Source organism: Nothobranchius furzeri, chromosome 15, assembly GCF_043380555.1.
Source record: "Nothobranchius furzeri strain GRZ-AD chromosome 15, NfurGRZ-RIMD1, whole genome shotgun sequence".
Lineage (NCBI taxonomy): Eukaryota > Metazoa > Chordata > Actinopteri > Cyprinodontiformes > Nothobranchiidae > Nothobranchius > Nothobranchius furzeri.
This window is the reverse complement of record NC_091755.1, coordinates 41,792,597-41,816,218: the sequence shown is the minus strand read 5'-3', so window position 1 is coordinate 41,816,218 and position 23,622 is coordinate 41,792,597. Positions and strand designations below refer to the sequence as shown.

The following is a 23,622-nucleotide window of genomic DNA, read 5'->3' as shown; positions in this document are numbered from 1 at the left end:
GAATCAGCTCTGGTTCCTTTCTGCACTTCTGATCATTTAATGAGAACAACACAAGGAGCTGGATTTACTTGTACAGTCGTGAAGAGGTGAAGTCTGTTTGTTTGTGATCCATCACAGCTGACGGCTCAGCAGATTGTCATCCAGCAGCAGCTGCTTCAGGTGCAGCAGCAGCATCTCCTGAACCTGCAGAGGCAAGGCCTGCTGTCTGTGCTTCCCTCCAGCCCTGCTGCAGCTCCAGGTAGGCTGTGTGTGAGCACACCTCTCACCAGGGCCGGGTTTAGGATGGAAAAGATCCGGGGCCTAGCCCAGAGGAGTCACACATTTTTTATGATAAATTTCTACTTTCACATTCTGACCACCTTAAAGCTGACAAAAAGCATCAGATTACACTTGTGAGTGTAAATATTAGGATACAGTACATTTATCGTTGGCTTCTATATTTCCCCACTGTGGGATTAATAAAGTCTATTCTATTCTATACAGAACTGTGAAAACAAATCTTCTGTGGGAATTTACATTAAGATTTGATGTTTATACAGTAATGCTCACGTTTATTCAGATCCTTTTGTTAAGGAAACGAGACAATTCACAAAAGTTACTGAAATGATTAGAAACTCAAAATATGGCAACAAGCAAAATATCTAAAATATAATTAGGGCAACAATAATTAGAATTATAAATCTTTATCGTCTCTGGAACTCACTTCCTCCAGATATCAGGAACATCGACAGTTTTACCCTTTTCAAAACAAAACTCCAAACACACATGTTTAAATCTGCCTATGACCTGATTTTATTGAACTGTTTCTCTCTTTGTTTTTTTTTTTCTTGTTTGGGTTTTATTGTTGTTTTATTGTATTTTATTAAGTGTTTTCTGTCAAGTGACCTTGGGTGTTCTGAAAGGCGCTTTTAAATAAAATATATTATTATTATTTATTGTTGTACAACAGAATGCGCTGCCCTTGTTGCTGCCTGATATTTGCGTAAGATGAGTGAAGATAAAGGAGTGTTTGGTGCATTCATAGTGGCGATCACCGGGGGAAGTGACTGAGCCAAATTAAAAACATTGCTTTTGAAAAGTGATTGAACAGAGTGATTCAAAACAAGAGCGTCCCAGAAAGGGGAGGCGACTTCACTACGGAACAGCGGGTCTGAACACCTGCCTACAGGTGCAGAGGTCTGACTCACACAAATCAGTGGCTGCAGCGGTCGCCTCAACATTTGAGTTTATGGGTCTCATCGTGCTTGTTTGTTAAATGTTTCTGTTGAGCCACAGTTTAAGACGGTATCTGCAGGTCCTTAAAACGTCTTAAATTTGCTTTTCCAAATTTAAGGCCTTAAAAATCCTTAATAATGACAAATAATCCTTAAATAGAGTTTCCAAAGGTCTTAAATTACCAAAGACCCAATAAACGAGATTCTTTTATTTCTATAAAATTTTCATGAATTTCTAGTTAGTGTTCAGCATTTGTTGAGTATGATACTGGCGTAAGCGGAACCGTACACATTTGGTTGAGTGTGAAAGGGGGCTATTTTTAGATGAGCACGCTAGTGGGAGTCTTGCCGCCATGGGGAAGTGCAACATTAATGGTAACTGGATGGCTAATCCCACGTTCACGACGTGTTTGGCACCGGTTCCAGGCAATAGCTGGAAATTATAGCTTAAATTTTATTTAAAAAAAATAGCTTAAATTTGGTCAAAGTGGCCTTTAAAAAGGTCTTAAAAAGTCTTAAATTTGGCTCCCTTCAACCTGCAGATACCCTGTTAAACGCAATCACGTAATGTTAGATTTACTATTACACATTAATGTAATACATTCCCTACATTTTACTGAACTAAAGAAGTAATTATATATATATATATATATATATATATATATATATATATATATATATATATATATATATATATATATATATATATATATATATATATAATTATATATATATAATTATTATTATTATTTTTTTTTTTCATGTTTTTGTCATCAGAGAGCACCAGCTTCACTTATCCCAGCTTGTGTGGATTCTCCCCATAAATCCTTCTACATAACATTCACTTGCTTTTCGGACTACTTGTTACTTCTAATTCAATTCAAAAATACTTTATTAATCCCAGAGGGAAATTGATTTATATATATGTATATATATATATCAATCAATCAATCAAAGCTTTATTTATAAAGCGCCTTCCGCAACCCTGTCAGGAAGCCCAAAGCGCTGAACATGGTACAGTTGTAAGTAATTATACTGAATAAATCAAAATAAAAGAAATTCAAATTACAAAATACAAATTACAAAATACAAAATGGAAATTACAAGATAGATGAAACATTCCGGTAAAATACAAATGTGTGAAACACAATTGGATTGAGTGGATGGATTGAGTGAACCAATGAAAACTGTGGAATGGATTCAACATAATAGAGGGCCATAATCAAACATGTTCTGGAAACGCCAAGCGGAGGAGGTGTGTCTTTAGGTGATTCTTAAAGACTGGCAGAGAAGGGGACAGCCTGATTGAGGGTGGCAACTGGTTCCAGAGTAACGGTGCTAGGACTGAGAAAGCCCGGTCCCCACGAGTACGACACCTAGACCGAGGGACAGCGAGCAGGCCTTGGTCAGAGGAGCGCAGAGCGCGTGATGGGGAATGTCTGTTCAGGAGTGTGGCCAGATAGGGGGGAGCACCACCCTGGAAGAAATGATAAACAAAGACGAGGATTTTGAATTGTGAGCGATAGGAAATCGGAAGCCAGTGCAGGGAGGCCAGAACTGGACTGATGTGGTCCCGTTTCCTGGTCCCAGTCAGGAACCTGGCAGCGCTGTTCTGCACAACATGTAGGCGGCGCAGTGATGACTGACACAGCCCTGCATATAGAGAGTTGCAGTAGTCAAGCCTAGAAATAACAAAGGCATGCAGTACCTGCTCCAGGTGGGCTCTCGACAGCATAGGCTTGATTTTTGCAAGGCGTCTCAGGTGAAAGAAACTGGACCGGATCACAGAATTGATGTGAGCATCAAATTTAAGTCCTACATCAAGTTTCACCCCAAACTGGTAACAACTGGTTTTGAGTATGGAGAAAGAGGGCCAAGATCAGCATAACGATCCACATTCCTGCTGTTGGGGTGAAAAACAATGAGCTCTGTCTTTCCCTCATTCAGATGTAGATAGTTGGACATTAGCCAAGACTTCACCTCGTTAACACAAGACACAAAGGACTGGATAGAGTGACCTTTCTCCTGACACAATGGAGAGTAAATCTGGCAATCGTCAGCATACAGATGGAATGATAGGCCATGTTTACGAAAGATTGACCCCAGAGGTAGCAGATTAATGGCAAACAAAAGTGGACCAAGGATCGACCCCTGCGGGACCCCCCACCGGAGCCCCTCCCAAGAAGAAAAAACATCACCCAGTTTAACACAGAATGTCCTGTTTTGGAGATACGATCTAAACCAATCCAGAGCTGACCCTTTGATCCCAACCCATCGTTCCAAGCGATCGAGTAGAATCGCTGGTCAACTGTGTCGAAGGCTGCTGTTAGGTCTAATAACAGAAGCAGCACAGATGTTCCCTGATCTAGTGATAGATAGATGTCATTTAAGACCCTCAGTGGAGCTGACTCTGTGCTATGGCCAGACCTGAACCCTGATTGGAAAACCTCAAACAGATCAGAGTCAGCTAAATGTGAGACCAGCTGCTGATAAATGACTTTCTCAAGCAGTTAAGATGTAAAAGGCAGGGTAGAGATAGGCCTGTAATTTTCGATCACAGAGACATCAGCACCAGGTTTCTTCAGGGTCGGCCGAATAACTGCTGCTTTCAAAGCAGCTGGGACCACGCCTGTGCTGAGGCTCCCATTGATAATCTGACCAAGTGAAGGGCCAAGGCACGGAAAGGCAGCCTTCCAGAGACGAGGTGGCAGAACGTCAAGTGGAGAGCCAGATGGCTTCTGCCTTCATATATATATATATATATATATGAAATAAGAGTATTTTTTACTCGTCAAGTGTAAAATTTAAATTCAGGGCTTTTCAGAAAACATCTGGCCTTGAGCCCTAACTCCAACTCACTCCCACATCCTCACTTTACTATTTAAATCAGAAACATCTTGTAATTAAGATCTAGTAAAGTTTCTCTTCATGTCCCAGCTCAGCAGGAAGCTGGATTATCCATGAAAAGAACATAATAAAACATAATATATCATTTTTTTTTCTTATGAGAAGAGTCATGGATGAAATCTTTCGGCTTTTAGAAAAAAATGTGCCTGTGAAACATCTGCAACCCATTTATATAAAAAATAGCAAATTGATAAGATTAATAATGATCTTCATAAATGTTTAATTGTACAAATGTGACATGTCTTTACTGAGTAGAAACCTGGAAGTTGGCTCAGGTTTCCGCTGGTGGATGCTGACTTTTGACCAGATGTTGTTTATTTTATCGCCGGCTCACCCTGGAACCTCTCAGGCTGATGATCGCTGTTATTAAAGCTGTCATTTAGTTTATTAACTGGTGATTGGAATCGATTGTATTCAGCATGATGCTCATCTAAAACACAAACGTCTGATTTTCGTGAATGCACCGTTGCTGAGCAGCAGAAGAAAATCAACGTTCTGCACCACAACTAAACTCTAATAACAACAGATCCTTCCAGGGGAAGCTACCGGATGTGTCGTGTGGATCCTTGAGGAACAAATCAGCAACTTTCAGATAGAAAGTCAAACTCTAAGTCTCCAGAGATACAGCCATCCCATAATATAAAGCTTACAGAGGGAATTGTGATGTAGCTGCCTCCATCTCCAGCAGCATAAAGGACAAGTGCGTCTGTTTCAGGTTGTGAGAACGGCAGCGTCCCGTCCTCTGCTGCAGACACCAGAGAGACCAGTCTCTCCACGGCCAACGGGCACCAAGCGTTCCTGAAGAGGAAGGAGAGGTGAGAGCTCTACGCTGTGGTGTTTCTCCTGCTTTTCCTGCTCTGCCTGGCTGAACGCTCTCTGCTGGTGTTTCAGTGGCTCCCAGGATGAAAGCCCACAGAACAGCCATCCTCTGTACGGCAACGGCATGTGTAAGTGGCCCGGCTGTGAGACGGTGTTCGGAGACTTTCAGGCCTTTATCAAGTGAGTTCAAATGCAGACGTGAACGTTTCTACTCAACGGCACCTCTGAGGCTAGTGTTGCAGAGCCATTAAAGCATCTCTGTTTATCTGCAGACATTTGAACAGTGACCACACACTCGATGACAAGAGTACGGCACAGTGTCGCGTGCAGATGCAAGTTGTTCAACAGCTGGAGCTACAGGTGGACACTTAAGCTTTTGCCCATCACAGCCAGTTTGACCCTTATTGGACGTGGACTTCCAGCCCCACTGGCTGGAACCAGTCCATAAAAACTCAGCTCTCTGAGTAAATGTGTTTGTTTTTGGACCTTTAATGTGTTTTTCTACCAATCCTGGAAACAGATGTCATGCTGTCTGACAATTACACTACTCAGCTTACCTGGCTGTGACTTCACCAACCTCAACTTCTATTTGTGTCCTCCTTCAGCTGAAGAAGGACAAAGAGCGTCTCCAAGCGATGATGGCTCACCTGAAGTCGTCTGAACCCAAACCAGCTGCTCAGCCTGTAAGTAGTTTCCTTTACTGTTCTCTGACTACTACCACCTCAGAACAGCTATGGTTCTACCAGTACCACCTCAGAACAGCTATGGTTCCACCGGTACCACCTCAGAACAGCCATGGTTCTACCGGTACCACCTCAGAACAGCTATGGTTCTACCGGTACCATCTTAGAACAACTATGGTTCTAGCAGTACCATCTTAGAACAGCCATGGTTCTACCAGTATCATCTTAGAACAGCTATGGTTCTACCAGTACCACCTCAGAACAGCTATGGTTCTACCAGTACCAACTCAGAACAGCTATGGTTCCACCGGTACCACCTCAGAACAGCCATGGTTCTACCGGTACCACCTCAGAACAGCTATGGTTCTACCGGTACCATCTTAGAACAACTATGGTTCTAGCAGTACCGTCTTAGAACAGCCATGGTTCTACCAGTATCATCTTAGAACAGCCATGGTTCTACCAGTATCATCTTAGAACAGCTATGGTTCTACCAGTACCACCTCAGAACAGCTATGGTTCTACCAGTATCATCTTAGAACAACTATGGTTCTAGCAGTACCATCTTAGAACAGCCATGGTTCTACCAGTATCATCTTAGAACAGCTATGGTTCTACCGGTACCATCTTAGAACAACTATGGTTCTAGCAGTACCACCTCAGAACAGCTATGGTTCCACCGGTACCACCTCAGAACAGCCATGGTTCTACCGGTACCACCTCAGAACAGCTATGGTTCTACCGGTACCATCTTAGAACAACTATGGTTCTAGCAGTACCGTCTTAGAACAGCCATGGTTCTACCAGTATCATCTTAGAACAGCCATGGTTCTACCAGTATCATCTTAGAACAGCTATGGTTCTACCAGTACCACCTCAGAACAGCTATGGTTCTACCAGTATCATCTTAGAACAGCTATGGTTCTACCGGTACCATGTTAGAACAACTATGGTTCTAGCAGTACCATCTTAGAACAGCCATGGTTCTAGCAGTACCGTCTTAGAACAGCCATGGTTCTACCAGTATCATCTTAGAACAGCCATGGTTCTACCAGTATCATCTTAGAACAGCTATGGTTCTACCAGTACCACCTCAGAACAGCTATGGTTCTACCAGTATCATCTTAGAACAGCTATGGTTCTACCGGTACCATGTTAGAACAACTATGGTTCTAGCAGTACCATCTTAGAACAGCCATGGTTCTACCAGTATCATCTTAGAACAGCTATGGTTCTACCGGTACCATCTTAGAACAACTATGGTTCTAGCAGTACCATCTTAGAACAGCCATGGTTCTACCAGTATCATCTTAGAACAGCCATGGTTCTACCAGTACCATCTTAGAACAACTATGGTTCTACCGGTATCATCTTAGAACAGCCATGGTTCTACCAGTATCATCTTAGAACAACTATGGTTCTACCGGTATCATCTTAGAACAGCTATGGTTCTACCAGTACCATCTTAGAACAACTATGGTTCTACCAGTACCATCTTAGAACAGCTATGGTTCTAGCAGTACCATCTTAGAACAGCCATGGTTCTACCAGTATCATCTTAGAACAGCTATGGTTCTACCGGTACCATCTTAGAACAGCCATGGTTCTACCAGTATCATCTTAGAACAACTATGGTTCTACCAGTACCATCTTAGAACAACTATGGTTCTAGCAGTACCATCTTAGAACAGCCATGGTTCTACCAGTATCATCTTAGAACAGCTATGGTTCTACCAGTACCATCTTAGAACAGCCATGGTTCTACCAGTACCATCTTAGAACAACTATGGTTCTACCAGTATCATCTTAGAACAGCCATGGTTCTACCAGTATCATCTTAGAACAACTATGGTTCTACCAGTACCATCTTAGAACAGCCATGGTTCTACCAGTACCATCTTAGAACAGCCATGGTTCTACCAGTACCATCTTAGAACAGCTATGGTTCTACCGGTATCATCTTAGAACAGCCATGGTTCTACCAGTACCATCTTAGAACAACTATGGTTCTACCGGTATCATCTTAGAACAGCCATGGTTCTACCAGTATCATCTTAGAACAACTATGGTTCTACCGGTATCATCTTAGAACAGCTATGGTTCTACCAGTACCATCTTAGAACAACTATGGTTCTACCAGTACCATCTTAGAACAGCTATGGTTCTAGCAGTACCATCTTAGAACAGCCATGGTTCTACCAGTATCATCTTAGAACAGCTATGGTTCTACCGGTACCATCTTAGAACAACTATGGTTCTAGCAGTACCATCTTAGAACAGCCATGGTTCTACCAGTATCATCTTAGAACAACTATGGTTCTACCAGTATCATCTTAGAACAGCTATGGTTCTACCAGTACCATCTTAGAACAACTATGGTTCTACCGGTATCATCTTAGAACAACTATGGTTCTATCAGTACCATCTTAGAACAACTATGGTTCTACCAGTACCATCTTAGAACAGCCATGGTTCTACCAGTATCATCTTAGAACAGCTATATTTCTACCAGTACCATCTTAGAACAGCCATGGTTCTACCAGTATCATCTTAGAACAGCTATATTTCTACCAGTACCATCTTAGAACAGCCATGGTACTACCAGTATCATCTTAGAACAGCTATGGTTCTACCAGTATCATCTTAGAACAACTATGTTTCTAACAGTACCATCTTAGAACAGCCATGGTTCTACCAGTACCATCTTAGAACAGCCATGGTTCTACCAGTATCATCTTAGAACAACTATGGTTCTACCAGTATCATCTTAGAACAACTATGGTTCTACCAGTACCATCTTAGAACAGCCATGGTTCTACCAGTACTATCTTAGAACAGCCATGGTTCTACCAGTATCATCTTAGAACAGCTATGGTTCTACCAGTACCATCTTAGAACAGCTATGGTTCTACCAGTACCACATCAGAACAGCTATGGTTCTACCGGTACCATCTTAGAACAGCCATGGTTCTACCAGTATCATCTTAGAACAGCTATATTTCTACCAGTACCACCTCAGAACAGCTATGGTTCTACCGGTACCATCTTAGAACAGCCATGGTTCTACCAGTATCATCTTAGAACAGCCATGGTTCTACCAGTACCACCTCAGAACAGCTATGGTTCTACCAGTACCATCTTAGAACAGCTATGGTTCTACCAGTATCATCTTAGAACAACTATGGTTCTACCAGTATCATCTTAGAACAACTATGGTTCTACCAGTACCATCTTAGAACAGCCATGGTTCTACCAGTACCATCTTACAACAGCCATGGTTCTACCAGTATCATCTTAGAACAGCTATGGTTCTACCAGTACCATCTTAGAACAGCTATGGTTCTACCAGTACCACATCAGAACAGCTATGGTTCTACCGGTACCATCTTAGAACAGCCATGGTTCTACCAGTATCATCTTAGAACAGCTATATTTCTACCAGTACCACCTCAGAACAGCTATGGTTCTACCAGTACCATCTTAGAACAGCCATGGTTCTACCAGTACCATCTTAGAACAGCCATGGTTCTACCGGTACCATCTTAGAACAGCCATGGTTCTACCAGTATCATCTTAGAACAGCTATGGTTCTACCAGTATCATCTTGGAACAACTATGGTTCTACCAGTATCATCTTAGAACAACTATGGTTCTACCAGTACCATCTTAGAACAGCCATGGTTCTACCAGTATCATCTTAGAACAACTATGGTTCTACCGGTACCATCTTAGAACAGTTATGGTTCTACCAGTACCACATCAGAACAGCTATGGTTCTACCGGTACCATCTTAGAACAGCTATGGTTTTACCAGTATCATCTTAGAACAACTATGGTTCTACCAGTATCATCTTAGAACAACTATGGTTCTACCAGTACCATCTTAGAACAGCCATGGTTCTACCAGTGCCATCTTAGAACAGCCATGGTTCTACCAGTATCATCTTAGAACAGCTATGGTTCTACCGGTACCATCTTAGAACAACTATGGTTCTAGCAGTACCATCTTAGAACAGCCATGGTTCTACCAGTGCCATCTTAGAACAGCCATGGTTCTACCAGTATCATCTTAGAACAGCTATGGTTCTGCCAGTACCATCTTAGAACAGCTATGGTTCTGCCAGTACCATCTTAGAACAGCTATGGTTCTACCAGTACCACATCAGAACAGCTATGGTTCTACCGGTACCATCTTAGAACAGCCATGGTTCTACCAGTATCATCTTAGAACAGCTATATTTCTACCAGTACCATCTTAGAACAGCCATGGTACTACCAGTATCATCTTAGAACAGCTATGGTTCTACCAGTATCATCTTAGAACAACTATGTTTCTACCAGTACCATCTTAGAACAGCCATGGTTCTACCAGTACCATCTTAGAACAGCCATGGTTCTACCAGTATCATCTTAGAACAACTATGGTTCTACCAGTATCATCTTAGAACAACTATGGTTCTACCAGTACCATCTTAGAACAGCCATGGTTCTACCAGTACTATCTTAGAACAGCCATGGTTCTACCAGTATCATCTTAGAACAGCTATGGTTCTACCAGTACCATCTTAGAACAGCTATGGTTCTACCAGTACCACATCAGAACAGCTATGGTTCTACCGGTACCATCTTAGAACAGCCATGGTTCTACCAGTATCATCTTAGAACAGCTATATTTCTACCAGTACCACCTCAGAACAGCTATGGTTCTACCGGTACCATCTTAGAACAGCCATGGTTCTACCAGTATCATCTTAGAACAGCCATGGTTCTACCAGTACCACCTCAGAACAGCTATGGTTCTACCAGTACCATCTTAGAACAGCTATGGTTCTACCAGTATCATCTTAGAACAACTATGGTTCTACCAGTATCATCTTAGAACAACTATGGTTCTACCAGTACCATCTTAGAACAGCCATGGTTCTACCAGTACCATCTTACAACAGCCATGGTTCTACCAGTATCATCTTAGAACAGCTATGGTTCTACCAGTACCATCTTAGAACAGCTATGGTTCTACCAGTACCACATCAGAACAGCTATGGTTCTACCGGTACCATCTTAGAACAGCCATGGTTCTACCAGTATCATCTTAGAACAGCTATATTTCTACCAGTACCACCTCAGAACAGCTATGGTTCTACCGGTACCATCTTAGAACAGCCATGGTTCTACCAGTATCATCTTAGAACAGCTATGGTTCTACCAGTATCATCTTAGAACAACTATGGTTCTACCCGTATCATCTTAGAACAGCTATGGTTCTACCAGTACCACCTCAGAACAGCTATGGTTCTACCGGTACCATCTTATAACAGCCATGGTTCTACCAGTATCATCTTAGAACAGCCATGTTTCTACCAGTACCACCTCAGAACAGCTATGGTTCTACCGGTACCATCTTAGACCTGCTATGGTTCTACCGGTATCATCTTAGAACAGCTATGGTTCTACCAGTACCATCTTAGAACTGCTATGGTTCTACCAGTACCACATCAGAACAGCTATGGTTCTACCGGTACCATCTTAGAACAGCCATGGTTCTACCAGTATCATCTTAGAACAGCTATGGTTCTGCCAGTACCATCTTAGAACAGCTATGGTTCTGCCAGTACCATCTTAGAACAGCTATGGTTCTACCAGTACCACATCAGAACAGCTATGGTTCTACCGGTACCATCTTAGAACAGCCATGGTTCTACCAGTATCATCTTAGAACAGCTATATTTCTACCAGTACCATCTTAGAACAGCCATGGTACTACCAGTATCATCTTAGAACAGCTATGGTTCTACCAGTATCATCTTAGAACAACTATGTTTCTACCAGTACCATCTTAGAACAGCCATGGTTCTACCAGTACCATCTTAGAACAGCCATGGTTCTACCAGTATCATCTTAGAACAACTATGGTTCTACCAGTATCATCTTAGAACAACTATGGTTCTACCAGTACCATCTTAGAACAGCCATGGTTCTACCTGTACTATCTTAGAACAGCCATGGTTCTACCAGTATCATCTTAGAACAGCTATGGTTCTACCAGTACCATCTTAGAACAGCTATGGTTCTACCAGTACCACATCAGAACAGCTATGGTTCTACTGGTACCATCTTAGAACAGCCATGGTTCTACCAGTATCATCTTAGAACAGCTATATTTCTACCAGTACCACCTCAGAACAGCTATGGTTCTACCGGTACCATCTTAGAACAGCCATGGTTCTACCAGTATCATCTTAGAACAGCCATGGTTCTACCAGTACCACCTCAGAACAGCTATGGTTCTACCAGTACCATCTTAGAACAGCTATGGTTCTACCAGTATCATCTTAGAACAACTATGGTTCTACCAGTATCATCTTAGAACAACTATGGTTCTACCAGTACCATCTTAGAACAGCCATGGTTCTACCAGTACCATCTTACAACAGCCATGGTTCTACCAGTATCATCTTAGAACAGCTATGGTTCTACCAGTACCATCTTAGAACAGCTATGGTTCTACCAGTACCACATCAGAACAGCTATGGTTCTACCGGTACCATCTTAGAACAGCCATGGTTCTACCAGTATCATCTTAGAACAGCTATATTTCTACCAGTACCACCTCAGAACAGCTATGGTTCTACCGGTACCATCTTAGAACAGCCATGGTTCTACCAGTATCATCTTAGAACAGCTATGGTTCTACCAGTATCATCTTAGAACAACTATGGTTCTACCAGTATCATCTTAGAACAGCTATGGTTCTACCAGTACCACCTCAGAACAGCTATGGTTCTACCGGTACCATCTTATAACAGCCATGGTTCTACCAGTATCATCTTAGAACAGCCATGTTTCTACCAGTACCACCTCAGAACAGCTATGGTTCTACCGGTACCATCTTAGACCTGCTATGGTTCTACCGGTATCATCTTAGAACAGCTATGGTTCTACCAGTACCATCTTAGAACTGCTATGGTTCTACCAGTACCACATCAGAACAGCTATGGTTCTACCGGTACCATCTTAGAACAGCCATGGTTCTACCAGTATCATCTTAGAACAGCTATGGTTTTACCAGTACCACCTCAGAACAGCTATGGTTCTACCAGTATCATCTTAGAACAGCTATATTTCTACCAGTACCACCTCAGAACAGCTATTGTTCTACCGGTACCATCTTAGAACAGCCATGGTTTTACCAGTACCATCTTAGAACAGCCATGGTTCTACCGGTATCATCTTAGAACAGCTATGGTTCTACCAGTACCACATCAGAACAGCTATGGTTCTACCGGTACCATCTTAGAACAGCCATGGTTCTACCAGTATCATCTTAGAACAGCTATGGTTTTACCAGTACCACCTCAGAACAGCTATGGTTCTACCAGTATCATCTTAGAACTGCTATGGTTCTACCAGTATCATCTTAGAACAGCTATGGTTTGACCAGTACCACCTCAGAACAGCTATGGTTCTACCGGTACCATCTTAGAACAGCCATGGTTCTACCAGTATCATCTTAGAACAGCTATGGTTCTACCGGTACCATCTTAGAACTGCTATGGTTCTACCAGTACCACATCAGAACAGCTATGGTTCTACCGGTACCATCTTAGAACAGCCATGGTTTTACCAGTACCATCTTAGAACAGCCATGGTTCTACCAGTATCATCTTAGAACAGCTATATTTCTACCAGTACCACCTCAGAACAGCTATGGTTCTACCGGTACCATCTTAGAACAGCCATGGTTCTAGCAGTATCATCTTAGAACAGCCATGGTTCTACCAGTACCACCTCAGAACAGCTATGGTTCTACCGGTACCATCTTAGAACAGCCATGGTTCTACCAGTATCATCTTAGAACAGCTATGGTTCTACCGGTACCATCTTAGAACTGCTATGGTTCTACCAGTACCATCTTAGAACTGCTATGGTTCTACCAGTACCATCTTAGAACTGCTATGGTTCTACCAGTACCACATCAGAACAGCTATGGTTCTACCGGTACCATCTTAGAACAGCCATGGTTCTACCAGTATCATCTTAGAACAGCCATGGTTCTACCGGTATCATCTTAGAACAGCTATGGTTCTACCAGTACCACCTCAGAACAGCTATGGTTCTACCGGTACCATCTTAGAACAGCCATGGTTCTACCAGTATCATCTTAGAACAGCCATGTTTCTACCAGTACCACCTAAGAACAGCTATGGTTCTACCGGTACCATCTTAGAACTGCTATGGTTCTACCGGTATCATCTTAGAACAGCTATGGTTCTACCATGACCATCTTAGAACTGCTATGGTTCTACCAGTACCACATCAGAACAGCTATGGTTCTACCGGTACCATCTTAGAACAGCCATGGTTCTACCAGTATCATCTTAGAACAGCTATGGTTTTACCAGTACCACCTCAGAACAGCTATGGTTTTACCAGTACTATCTTAGAACAGCCATGGTTCTACCAGTATCATCTTAGAACAGCCATGGTTCTACCAGTATCATCTTAGAACAGCTATATTTCTACCAGTACCACCTCAGAACAGCTATGGTTCTACCGGTACTATCTTAGAACAGCCATGGTTCTACCAGTATCATCTTAGAACAGCCATGGTTCTACCAGTATCATCTTAGAACAGCCATGGTTCTACCAGTACCACCTCAGAACAGCTATGGTTCTACCGGTACCATCTTAGAACAGCCATGGTTTTACCAGTACCATCTTAGAACAGCCATGGTTCTACCAGTACCACATCATAACAGCTATGGTTCTACCGGTACCATCTTAGAACAGCCATGGTTCTACCGGTACCATCTTAGAACAGCTATGGTTTTACCAGTACCACCTCAGAACAGCCATGGTTCTACCGGTATCATCTTAGAACAGCTATGGTTCTACCGGTACCATCTTAGAACAGCCATGGTTCTACCAGTATCATCTTAGAACAGCCATGTTTCTACCAGTACCACCTCAGAACAGCTATGGTTCTACCGGTACCATCTTAGACCTGCTATGGTTCTACTGGTATCATCTCAGAACAGCTATGGTTCTACCAGTACCATCTTAGAACAGCTATGGTTCTACCAGTACCACATCAGAACAGCTATGGTTCTACCGGTACCATCTTAGAACAGCCATGGTTCTACCAGTATCATCTTTTAACAGCTATGGTTCTACCAGTACCACATCAGAACAGCTATGGTTCTACCAGTACCATCTTAGAACAGCTATGGTTCTACCAGTACCACATCAGAACAGCTATGGTTCTACCAGTATCATCTTAGAACAGCTATGGTTTTACCAGTACCACCTCAGAACAGCTATGGTTCTACCAGTATCATCTTAGAACTGCTATGGTTCTACCAGTATCATCTTAGAACAGCTATGGTTTTACCAGTACCACCTCAGAACAGCTATGGTTCTACCGGTACCATCTTAGAACAGCCATGGTTCTACCAGTATCATCTTAGAACAGCTATGGTTCTACCGGTACCATCTTAGAACTGCTATGGTTCTACCAGTACCACATCAGAACAGCTATGGTTCTACCGGTACCATCTTAGAACAGCCATGGTTCTACCAGTATCATCTTAGAACAGCTATGGTTCTACCAGTACCACATCAGAACAGCTATGGTTCTACCGGTACCATCTTAGAACAGCCATGGTTCTACCAGTATCATCTTAGAACAGCTATGGTTCTACCAGTACCACATCATAACAGCTATGGTTCTACCAGTATCATCTTAGAACAGCTATGGTTCTACCGGTACCATCTTAGAACTGCTATGGTTTTACCAGTACCACCTCAGAACAGCTATGGTTCTACCAGTATTATCTTAGAACAGCTATGGTTCTACCGGTACCATCTTAGAACTGCTATGGTTCTACCAGTATCATCTTAGAACAGCTATGGTTCTACCGGTACCATCTTAGAACAGCTATGGTTCTACCGGTACCATCTTAGAACAGCTATGGTTCTACCGGTACCATCTTGGAACTGCTATGGTTCTACCAGTATCATCTTAGAACAGCTATGGTTCTACCGGTACCATCTTAGAACAGCTATGGTTCTACCAGTATCATCTTAGAACAGCTATGTTTCTACCGGTACCATCTTAGAACAGCCATGGTTCTACCAGTACCACCTCAGAACAGCTATGGTTCTACCAGTATCATCTTAGAACAGCCATGGTTCTACCGGTACCATCTTAGAACAGCTATGGTTCTACCAGTACCACCTCAGAACAACTATGGTTCTACCGGTATCATCTTAGAACAGCTATGGTTCTACCAGTACCACATCAGAACAGCTATGGATCTACCAGTACCATCTTAGAACAGCCATGGTTCTACCAGTACCACCTCAGAACAGCTATGGTTCTACCAGTATCATCTTAGAACAGCCATGGTTCTACCGGTACCATCTTAGAACAGCTATGGTTCTACCAGTACCACCTCAGAACAACTATGGTTCTACCGGTATCATCTTAGAACAGCTATGGTTCTACCGGTACCATCTTTGAACAGCTATGGTTCTACCAGTACCACATCAGAACAACTATGGTTCTACCGGTATCATCTTAGAACAGCTATGGTTCTACCAGTACCATCTTAGAACAGCTATGGTTCTACCAGTACCACATCAGAACAGCTATGGATCTACCAGTACCACATCAGAACAGCTATGGTTCTACCAGTACCACATCAGAACAGCTATGGTTCTACCAGTACCACATCAGAACAGCTATGGTTCTACCAGTACCACATCAGAACAGCTATGGATCTACCAGTACCACATCAGAACAGCTATGGTTCTACCAGTACCACATCAGAACAGCTATGGTTCTACCAGTACCACATCAGAACAACTATGGTTCTACCAGTACCACATCAGAACAGCTATGGTTCTACCAGTACCACATCAGAACAGCTATGGATCTACCAGTACCACATCAGAACAGCTATGGTTCTACCAGTACCACATCAGAACAACTATGGTTCTACCGGTATCATCTTAGAACAGCTATGGTTCTACCGGTACCATCTTAGAACAGCTATGGTTCTACCAGTACCACATCAGAACAACTATGGTTCTACCAGTACCACATCAGAACAGCTATGGATCTACCAGTACCACATCAGAACAGCTATGGTTCTACCAGTACCATATCAGAACAGCTATGGTTCTACCAGTACCACATCAGAACAGCTATGGTTCTACCAGTACCACATCAGAACAGCTATGGTTCTACCAGTACCACATCAGAACAGCTATGGATCTACCAGTACCACATCAGAACAGCTATGGTTCTACCAGTACCACATCAGAACAGCTATGGTTCTACCAGTACCACATCAGAACAGCTATGGATCTACCAGTACCACATCAGAACAGCTATGGTTCTACCAGTACCACATCAGAACAGCTATGGTTCTACCAGTACCACATCAGAACAGCTATGGATCTACCAGTACCACATCAGAACAGCTATGGTTCTACCAGTACCACATCAGAACAACTATGGTTCTACCGGTATCATCTTAGAACAGCTATGGTTCTACCGGTACCATCTTAGAACAGCTATGGTTCTACCAGTACCACATCAGAACAACTATGGTTCTACCAGTACCACATCAGAACAGCTATGGATCTACCAGTACCACATCAGAACAGCTATGGTTCTACCAGTACCATATCAGAACAGCTATGGTTCTACCAGTACCACATCAGAACAGCTATGGTTCTACCAGTACCACATCAGAACAGCTATGGTTCTACCAGTACCACATCAGAACAGCTATGGATCTACCAGTACCACATCAGAACAGCTATGGTTCTACCAGTACCACATCAGAACAGCTATGGTTCTACCAGTACCACATCAGAACAGAACCTCTCTTTTTGTGCAGGTAAAGCTGCCATCCAGCCTTTCCTTTCCTCCGGGGACGTTGGCCAAAGGCTCCCCTCCTATGAGTCTTTCTCAGAGTGCCACAGCACCCTCCACGCCGCTGACTCCCCTGTCTGAGTCCCCCTCAGTCCTCACCCCCAACAGCCTGTTCACTGGGACCCCCGTCCGGAGACGGTACAGCCGCTCTGTGAGCCAAGGTACGAGTGGGAGGGTTCGGTGTCCTAGAGCCTTGTCCTGTCCCACGTGTTTACCCGTGCTTGTTGTCTCTCTGCAGACATCACTGATAATAAAGAGTTCTACTTGGGCACAGAAGTCAGACCTCCGTTCACATACGCATCTCTCATTAGACAGGTATGTTTAAAATGTCCACACCAGCAGAAAACACATGAAAATGCCAGTTGATGCATCGTCACTCTCACACATTTCATGTCTTTCAGGCTATTTTTGAGTCACCTCGTAATCAGCTGACATTAAATGAAATCTACAACTGGTTCACTAGAAACTTTGCATATTTCAGACGCAATGCAGCCACCTGGAAGGTAAACATCCAACCACATCAACCGTCACGCTTCAGAGGCCTTTATGTTCATTAAAATGTGCTTGTGAAATCCTCCAGAACGCCGTCAGACACAACCTGAGTCTGCATAAGTGCTTTGTGCGTCTGGAGAACGTGAAGGGAGCCGTGTGGACGGTGGACGAGATCGAGTTCCACAGGAGGCGGCCGCAGAAAGCCGCTTCTGGCAACGGGTATGTTGGCTTTGGACATGGAGACGGGACATCGAGTGTTCTGGCATCTTGCTAGAAGTCCGCTGCTCCACTTCAAAGGACTTGACCTTGTAGTTCACAAGTCCACTCAGTGTTTACTGTAAGCAAGTGTCGAGGCTTCAAAGGCCGCAAGTCTGCACTTATTACCCAGAGCTCCTGTTGTGTTTATAAAAGAGAAACAGGACGAAGAAGGTCATCCAGGCATGGTTACATATGACAACAGCAGGCATGGGACATTTCTACTTCATTTACTTTAGATCGGTGCAGGTCAAGGACAAGTTCCCAAAGACGAACACACAGGGCTTCATTTGAGCCGGATATTGCCGGAACAAGATCCGGGAACTATTTTATTTTGAAAGGACCGTTCCGGCAACTGTCTGCTAGGATCCGGCGACTCACGCGACAACCTTGTGCTATACGCAGGATTGGAATTACAGGTGAGCTAGGGAGCTCCTGGAAGCCCTCAACACACCCCGGGGAGCCCCAAAATGATCCTGGTCCTACTTAAATTACATTATCTATGTGGACTCTCCGGGGATTATTTAGAGCTGAGAGGTGCAGAGCTCTGATCGTTGACGCGCTCCAGACGTCTGCATCCTGAGCACGGCCATGGTAACATTATCAAATCAGGTGTCGCCACCTCAAAAACTAATTTAACACGCGATCGTTCATGTCGGATCATTTCCTTTTACGTTTTCTGTCTTTTATTTGTGTCTGATGCGTTTCGCTGCTGCGGATCGGGGCGCATCACCTGTTTTGTCCTTCGGTGACGCACCTCACTGATGCGGCCGGTGAGCACTCCGCTGTTTTAGCGGTCGGTAGATCTTTTAGAACTGCAGTTCAAAGGTAACTCATGAGGTGAATATATATGAACCCAGGTAGCAGTTTCTCTTTAGGATTGAGAGGAGATGCAGGAAGATAATAAACAGGCAGGACAGAAAAACAGTCAAATAAAAACAAGTTAGTTTTTGTACCTGCTGGGTGCAACAAACAGACACCATTGAAGGTCATCAGAGGTGAGGAACAGAAAATGAAATAATTATTTTAATGTTTAGAGCAGCAGGAACTCCGAGAGGCTGCAGGCGCATCAGTGAGTTTGGGGGGGCTGAAGCAGAAACTACCGTTGTTAAAAGAGACGTGTTAACGTGGAAAATGTGGGTGGGCACAATTTTTATTACTTTTCAAGACTGAGAGGAACTGTTAGTGAACTTTGGTTTGACGTCAGTATTTGCGTTCTGGGAACGTTTTATTTACAAATTAAGCAACTGCGTACACAACAACTGGAGTCGCAGACTCGAGAAACGACCATCAGCAGTGCTAGTCAGTCTAGTCACGAGCAGGAATATTCACCATTCTGACAGGTCATGCAGGATTATATTGATCTGCATACCCTGCTTTAGTTAATCCAGAGATTAACAGCAGTCCCCTGCTGAACATCCATGCACACGAAAGTCTCAAAAAGCTTTACTCTACAGGTGCTGGCCAGTAAATTAGAATATCATCAAAAGGTTGAAAATATTTCAGTAATTCCATTCAAAACGTGAAACTTGTACATTATATTCATGCAATGCACACAGACCAATGTATTTCCGATGTTTATTACGTTTAATTTTGATATTTATAGGTGACAACCAATGAAAACATCAAATCTGGTATCTCAGAAAATTAGAATATTCTAAAGGCCAATGAAAAAATGTTTGTTTCTCTAATGTTGGCCAACTGAAAAGAATGAACATGAAAAGAATGTGCATGTATAGCACTCAATACTTAGTCGGGGCTCCTTTTGCCTCAATAACTGCAGTAATGCGGCGTGGCATGGACTCGATCAGTCTGTGGCACTGCTCAGGTGTTATGAGAGCCCAGGTTGCTCTGATAGTCGTCTTCAGCTCCTCTGCATTGTTGGGTCTAGCGTATTGCATCCTCCGCTTCACAATACCCCATAGATTTTCTATGGGGTTAAGGTCAGGCGAGTTTGCTGGCCAATCAAGGACAGGGATACCATGGTCCTTGAACCAGGTGCTGGTGGTTTTGGCACTGTGTGCAGGTGCCAAGTCCTGTTGAAAGGTGAAGTCTGCATCCCCATAAAGTTGGTCAGCAGCAGGAAGCATGAAGTGCTCTAAAACTTCCTGGTAGACGGCTGCATTGACCCTGGACCTCAGGAAACAGAGTGGGCCAACACCGGCAGATGACATGGCACCCCACACCATCACTGACGGTGGAAACTTTACACTGGACCTCATGCAACGTGGATTCTGTGCTTCTCCGCTCTTCCTCCAGACTCTGGGTCCTTGATTTCCAAAGGAAATGCAGAACTTGCTTTCATCAGAAAACATAACTTTGGACCACTCAGCATCAGTCCAGTCCTTTTTGTCCTTGGCCCAGGCGAGACGCTTCTTGCGCTGTTTCTTGTTCAAGAGTGGCTTGACACACGGAATGCGACACCTGAATCCCATGTCTTTCATGAGTCTCCTCGTGGTGGTTCTTGAAGCGCTGACTCCAGCTGCAGTCCACTCTTTGTGGATCTCCCCCACATTTTTGAATGGGTTTGTCGTCACAATTCTCTGCAGGGTGCGGTTATCCCTAGAGCTTGTACACTTTTTTCTACCACATTTTTTCCGTCCCTTCGCCTGTCTGTTAATGTGCTTGGACACAGAGCTCTGCGAACAGCCAGCTTCTTTAGCAATCACCTTTTGTGTCTTGCCCTCCTTGTGCAAGGTGTCAATGATTGTCTTTTGGACAGCTGTTAAGTCAGAAGTCTTCCCCATGATTGTGGTGCCTTCAAAACAAGACTGAGGGACCTTTTAAAGGCCTTTGCAGGTGTTTTGAGTAAATCAGCTGATTAGAGTGGCAGCAGGTGTCTTCTATATTCAGCCTTTTCAGAATATTCTAATTTTTTGAGATACCAAATTTGGAGTTTTCATTAGTTGTCACTTATGAATATCAAATTTAAATGTAATGAACATTGGAAATACATTGGTCTGTGTGCATTGCATGAATATAATGTACAAGTTTCACGTTTTGAATGGAATTACTGAAATATTTTCAACCTTTTGATGATATTCTAATTTACTGGCCAGCACCTGTAGATGCATTTTGAATGAAATAGCATCAGACATTAGAAGCTGCTTGGTTTAGATTGTGCAGACGTGTGCAGACGTGTGCAGACGTGCATAACCACAGCCCCGCCTCTAACCCCGTTACTGAACCATTCCAGGCTTTGATGATGACGTCTCGCCTTTGGGCCGTTTGTGTGTAAATATGACCGTTCTGTTCTGATAGATCTTTGATGAAAACCCCTCAGGACCGGCGGAGCCTAGCTGGATCTGCTCTTCAGGTAGGAGAAGCTGGTTGTCTCATGTGATGCTGCGAGAAGTTAAAAGGTTGTGATTAAAGACTCAAATGTTTCCTCAGAATGCCATTCTGGACAGCAGCAGCTCTCTGTTTAGCCCGGCCTCGATGGGCAGCATCCCGCTGCACTCGCTGCCTCATGTCCTCCAGGAGCAGATGAACGGAGCTCTGGCGAACGGATCTGGATACCAGAGCGACAGCAGCGCCACGCAGTCCCCACCTCAGGCTTAGTAAGGCCGCCTGCCTGCTCCGTTGGTTTCTTTAAGATTTTATTCTGGGTGGCTCTGACCGTTTCCCCCCGCAGCATCAAAGAAGAGCCGGAGGACGAGGAGATCTGTGAAAACTATCCCTACGAGTCTCCGGAGAGCACAGACGAGCACGGCCACAGCCCAGACGGGATGCAGGAGGACAACCTGGGCAGCCCGGAGCGTTCCAACCTTCACCTGGACCGCGTGCCTTCTCTCTGACATCAGGGTCTCCACCCAGCGTCCGCGTGACTTTGTATCGCAGAAACAGCAGCTTCATCCATGTAACCAAACACTACTGGGGATCCTTCATTTCCTTATGATGTTTTCCAGCGTTAGTAGCTTTATTTTCCTTTGTGTGCGCGTTAATCTAGTTCTCGGCTATTTTTGTACAGGTGGTCAACATCACAATGAGACATTTGTGGAGCTGTTTGTGTTTATTTTTATTTTATACAGTATATTACTAAACAGAAGGACCACGATGAGCAGAGAAGCCAAAGGAAAGGGAACACTGATAGTTAGCACTTAGGCTACACTACCTGGTTTATTTCACTAGCCGTGTAGAGGAAAGAGCCACGTGTTGCTTTAAAAGGACAACCTCCACTTCCAACACGATCTGTTTGTAACCGAGGTCAAATCCAAACAGCTGATCTACAGGAAACACCTTCAGCACACCCATAATCGTCGCTCTAACCCAACATGTAGATTGTAGAGATTTATCATTATTGTGAACTAATGCATCTCTATCGATATTAAATTGCTCATGATCTATGTGAAATCACGCCTTTCTTTAGATTCCCGTCTACTCACATGAAGGGATTATATGAGTTTACTCACCGTTTCTGCCAGATGTTTGACTTCCTGAAGGCTCGGAGTAGAAAACGTCTACTTCCCCGTGTTTCACACGAGACGACCAACGCTTTCTCACACGTTTACATTGGAGTTTGAATGGATTCCTGTGGCATGGAGGAGGATGGTCAGCCCACCAGCTGGGTCCCCTGGGGATAAAAGGACTTTGGTGAGATGGTGAAACCACAGAATGGAAGCTCAGATGAGTGATCTTCACCTGAGTGACAACTGAACTGATGCTCAGCAGCAGCAGCTTCCCCTGGGCGGTGCTCTCCCACTGATGGTCGACCGGGCGGGGACTTCCTAGACTGGTGGAAGCAGGGATGACCAGGGCACCAGCGACGCTCCGGGGGCTGGGAAGAAGAAAGGACCTGCTAGGAGACTAGATTTATAAAGATCCAGTCCTTGTATACAAACTGCACTAGAGGAAGACTAAAGGATGGTTCCGCTCTGCTGTTAGGAACCAGAACCAAGCCCCACAAGAACCTTTCCCAGTTATAACAATCTATAATCAGCAGAGGGAGGATAAAGGGCCACCAACAACAAAAACCTGATCCAGGAAGTTAACGATCTTCATGACTGAAATCAAAGAAATCACCCTGTTATCCATGACCGTGAGAACGGGTCCTGGGACTTACGGGCTGAGCTGGTGCTGTGGTTTGGATTCTTCATGGACAAATCCCAGGGTCGTGTCTAGCATAAATGCTACAGAAGGTATCAAATGGCTCTTTGTGTCTGCTGCAGTGACGAGGTTCTCGTCGGGTGCAGCACTGCTGCGAAACGGCTGAAATGGCTGTGAGGATGAACTGGAAGGATTTTACTGAACGTACACTAGGGTTCACCTGAGAGCCGACCATCGGTGGGGCGGATCCTACTGGAAGGAG

The 23,622-nt window shown here is 43.8% G+C and overlaps 2 protein-coding genes across 2 annotated transcripts in view; both read left to right on the top strand.

Annotated features, from left to right (window-relative positions):
- Positions 1–22,667, top strand: part of LOC107396423 (forkhead box protein P1-B) — a 31,012-nt gene extending 8,345 nt beyond the window's left edge. Inside the window, exons 5-16 of the mRNA XM_054745659.2 lie at positions 118–238; positions 4,837–4,936; positions 5,013–5,120; positions 5,213–5,300; positions 5,546–5,623; positions 17,533–17,728; positions 17,806–17,882; positions 17,969–18,070; positions 18,148–18,278; positions 21,576–21,630; positions 21,708–21,874; positions 21,949–22,667. Coding sequence (XP_054601634.1) covers positions 118–238; positions 4,837–4,936; positions 5,013–5,120; positions 5,213–5,300; positions 5,546–5,623; positions 17,533–17,728; positions 17,806–17,882; positions 17,969–18,070; positions 18,148–18,278; positions 21,576–21,630; positions 21,708–21,874; positions 21,949–22,111 — 1,386 coding nt within the window. The 3' untranslated portion in view covers positions 22,112–22,667. The remainder of the gene's footprint in view (positions 1–117; positions 239–4,836; positions 4,937–5,012; positions 5,121–5,212; positions 5,301–5,545; positions 5,624–17,532; positions 17,729–17,805; positions 17,883–17,968; positions 18,071–18,147; positions 18,279–21,575; positions 21,631–21,707; positions 21,875–21,948) is intronic.
- Positions 16,014–17,282, top strand: LOC139063401 (uncharacterized). Its single transcript, XM_070545234.1, has 2 exons — positions 16,014–16,194; positions 16,258–17,282. Exons 1-2 carry the CDS (start codon positions 16,121–16,123, stop codon positions 17,165–17,167), a joined length of 984 nt encoding a protein of 327 aa, XP_070401335.1. The 5' UTR covers positions 16,014–16,120; the 3' UTR covers positions 17,168–17,282.
- Positions 22,668–23,622: the final 955 nt, after the last annotated feature.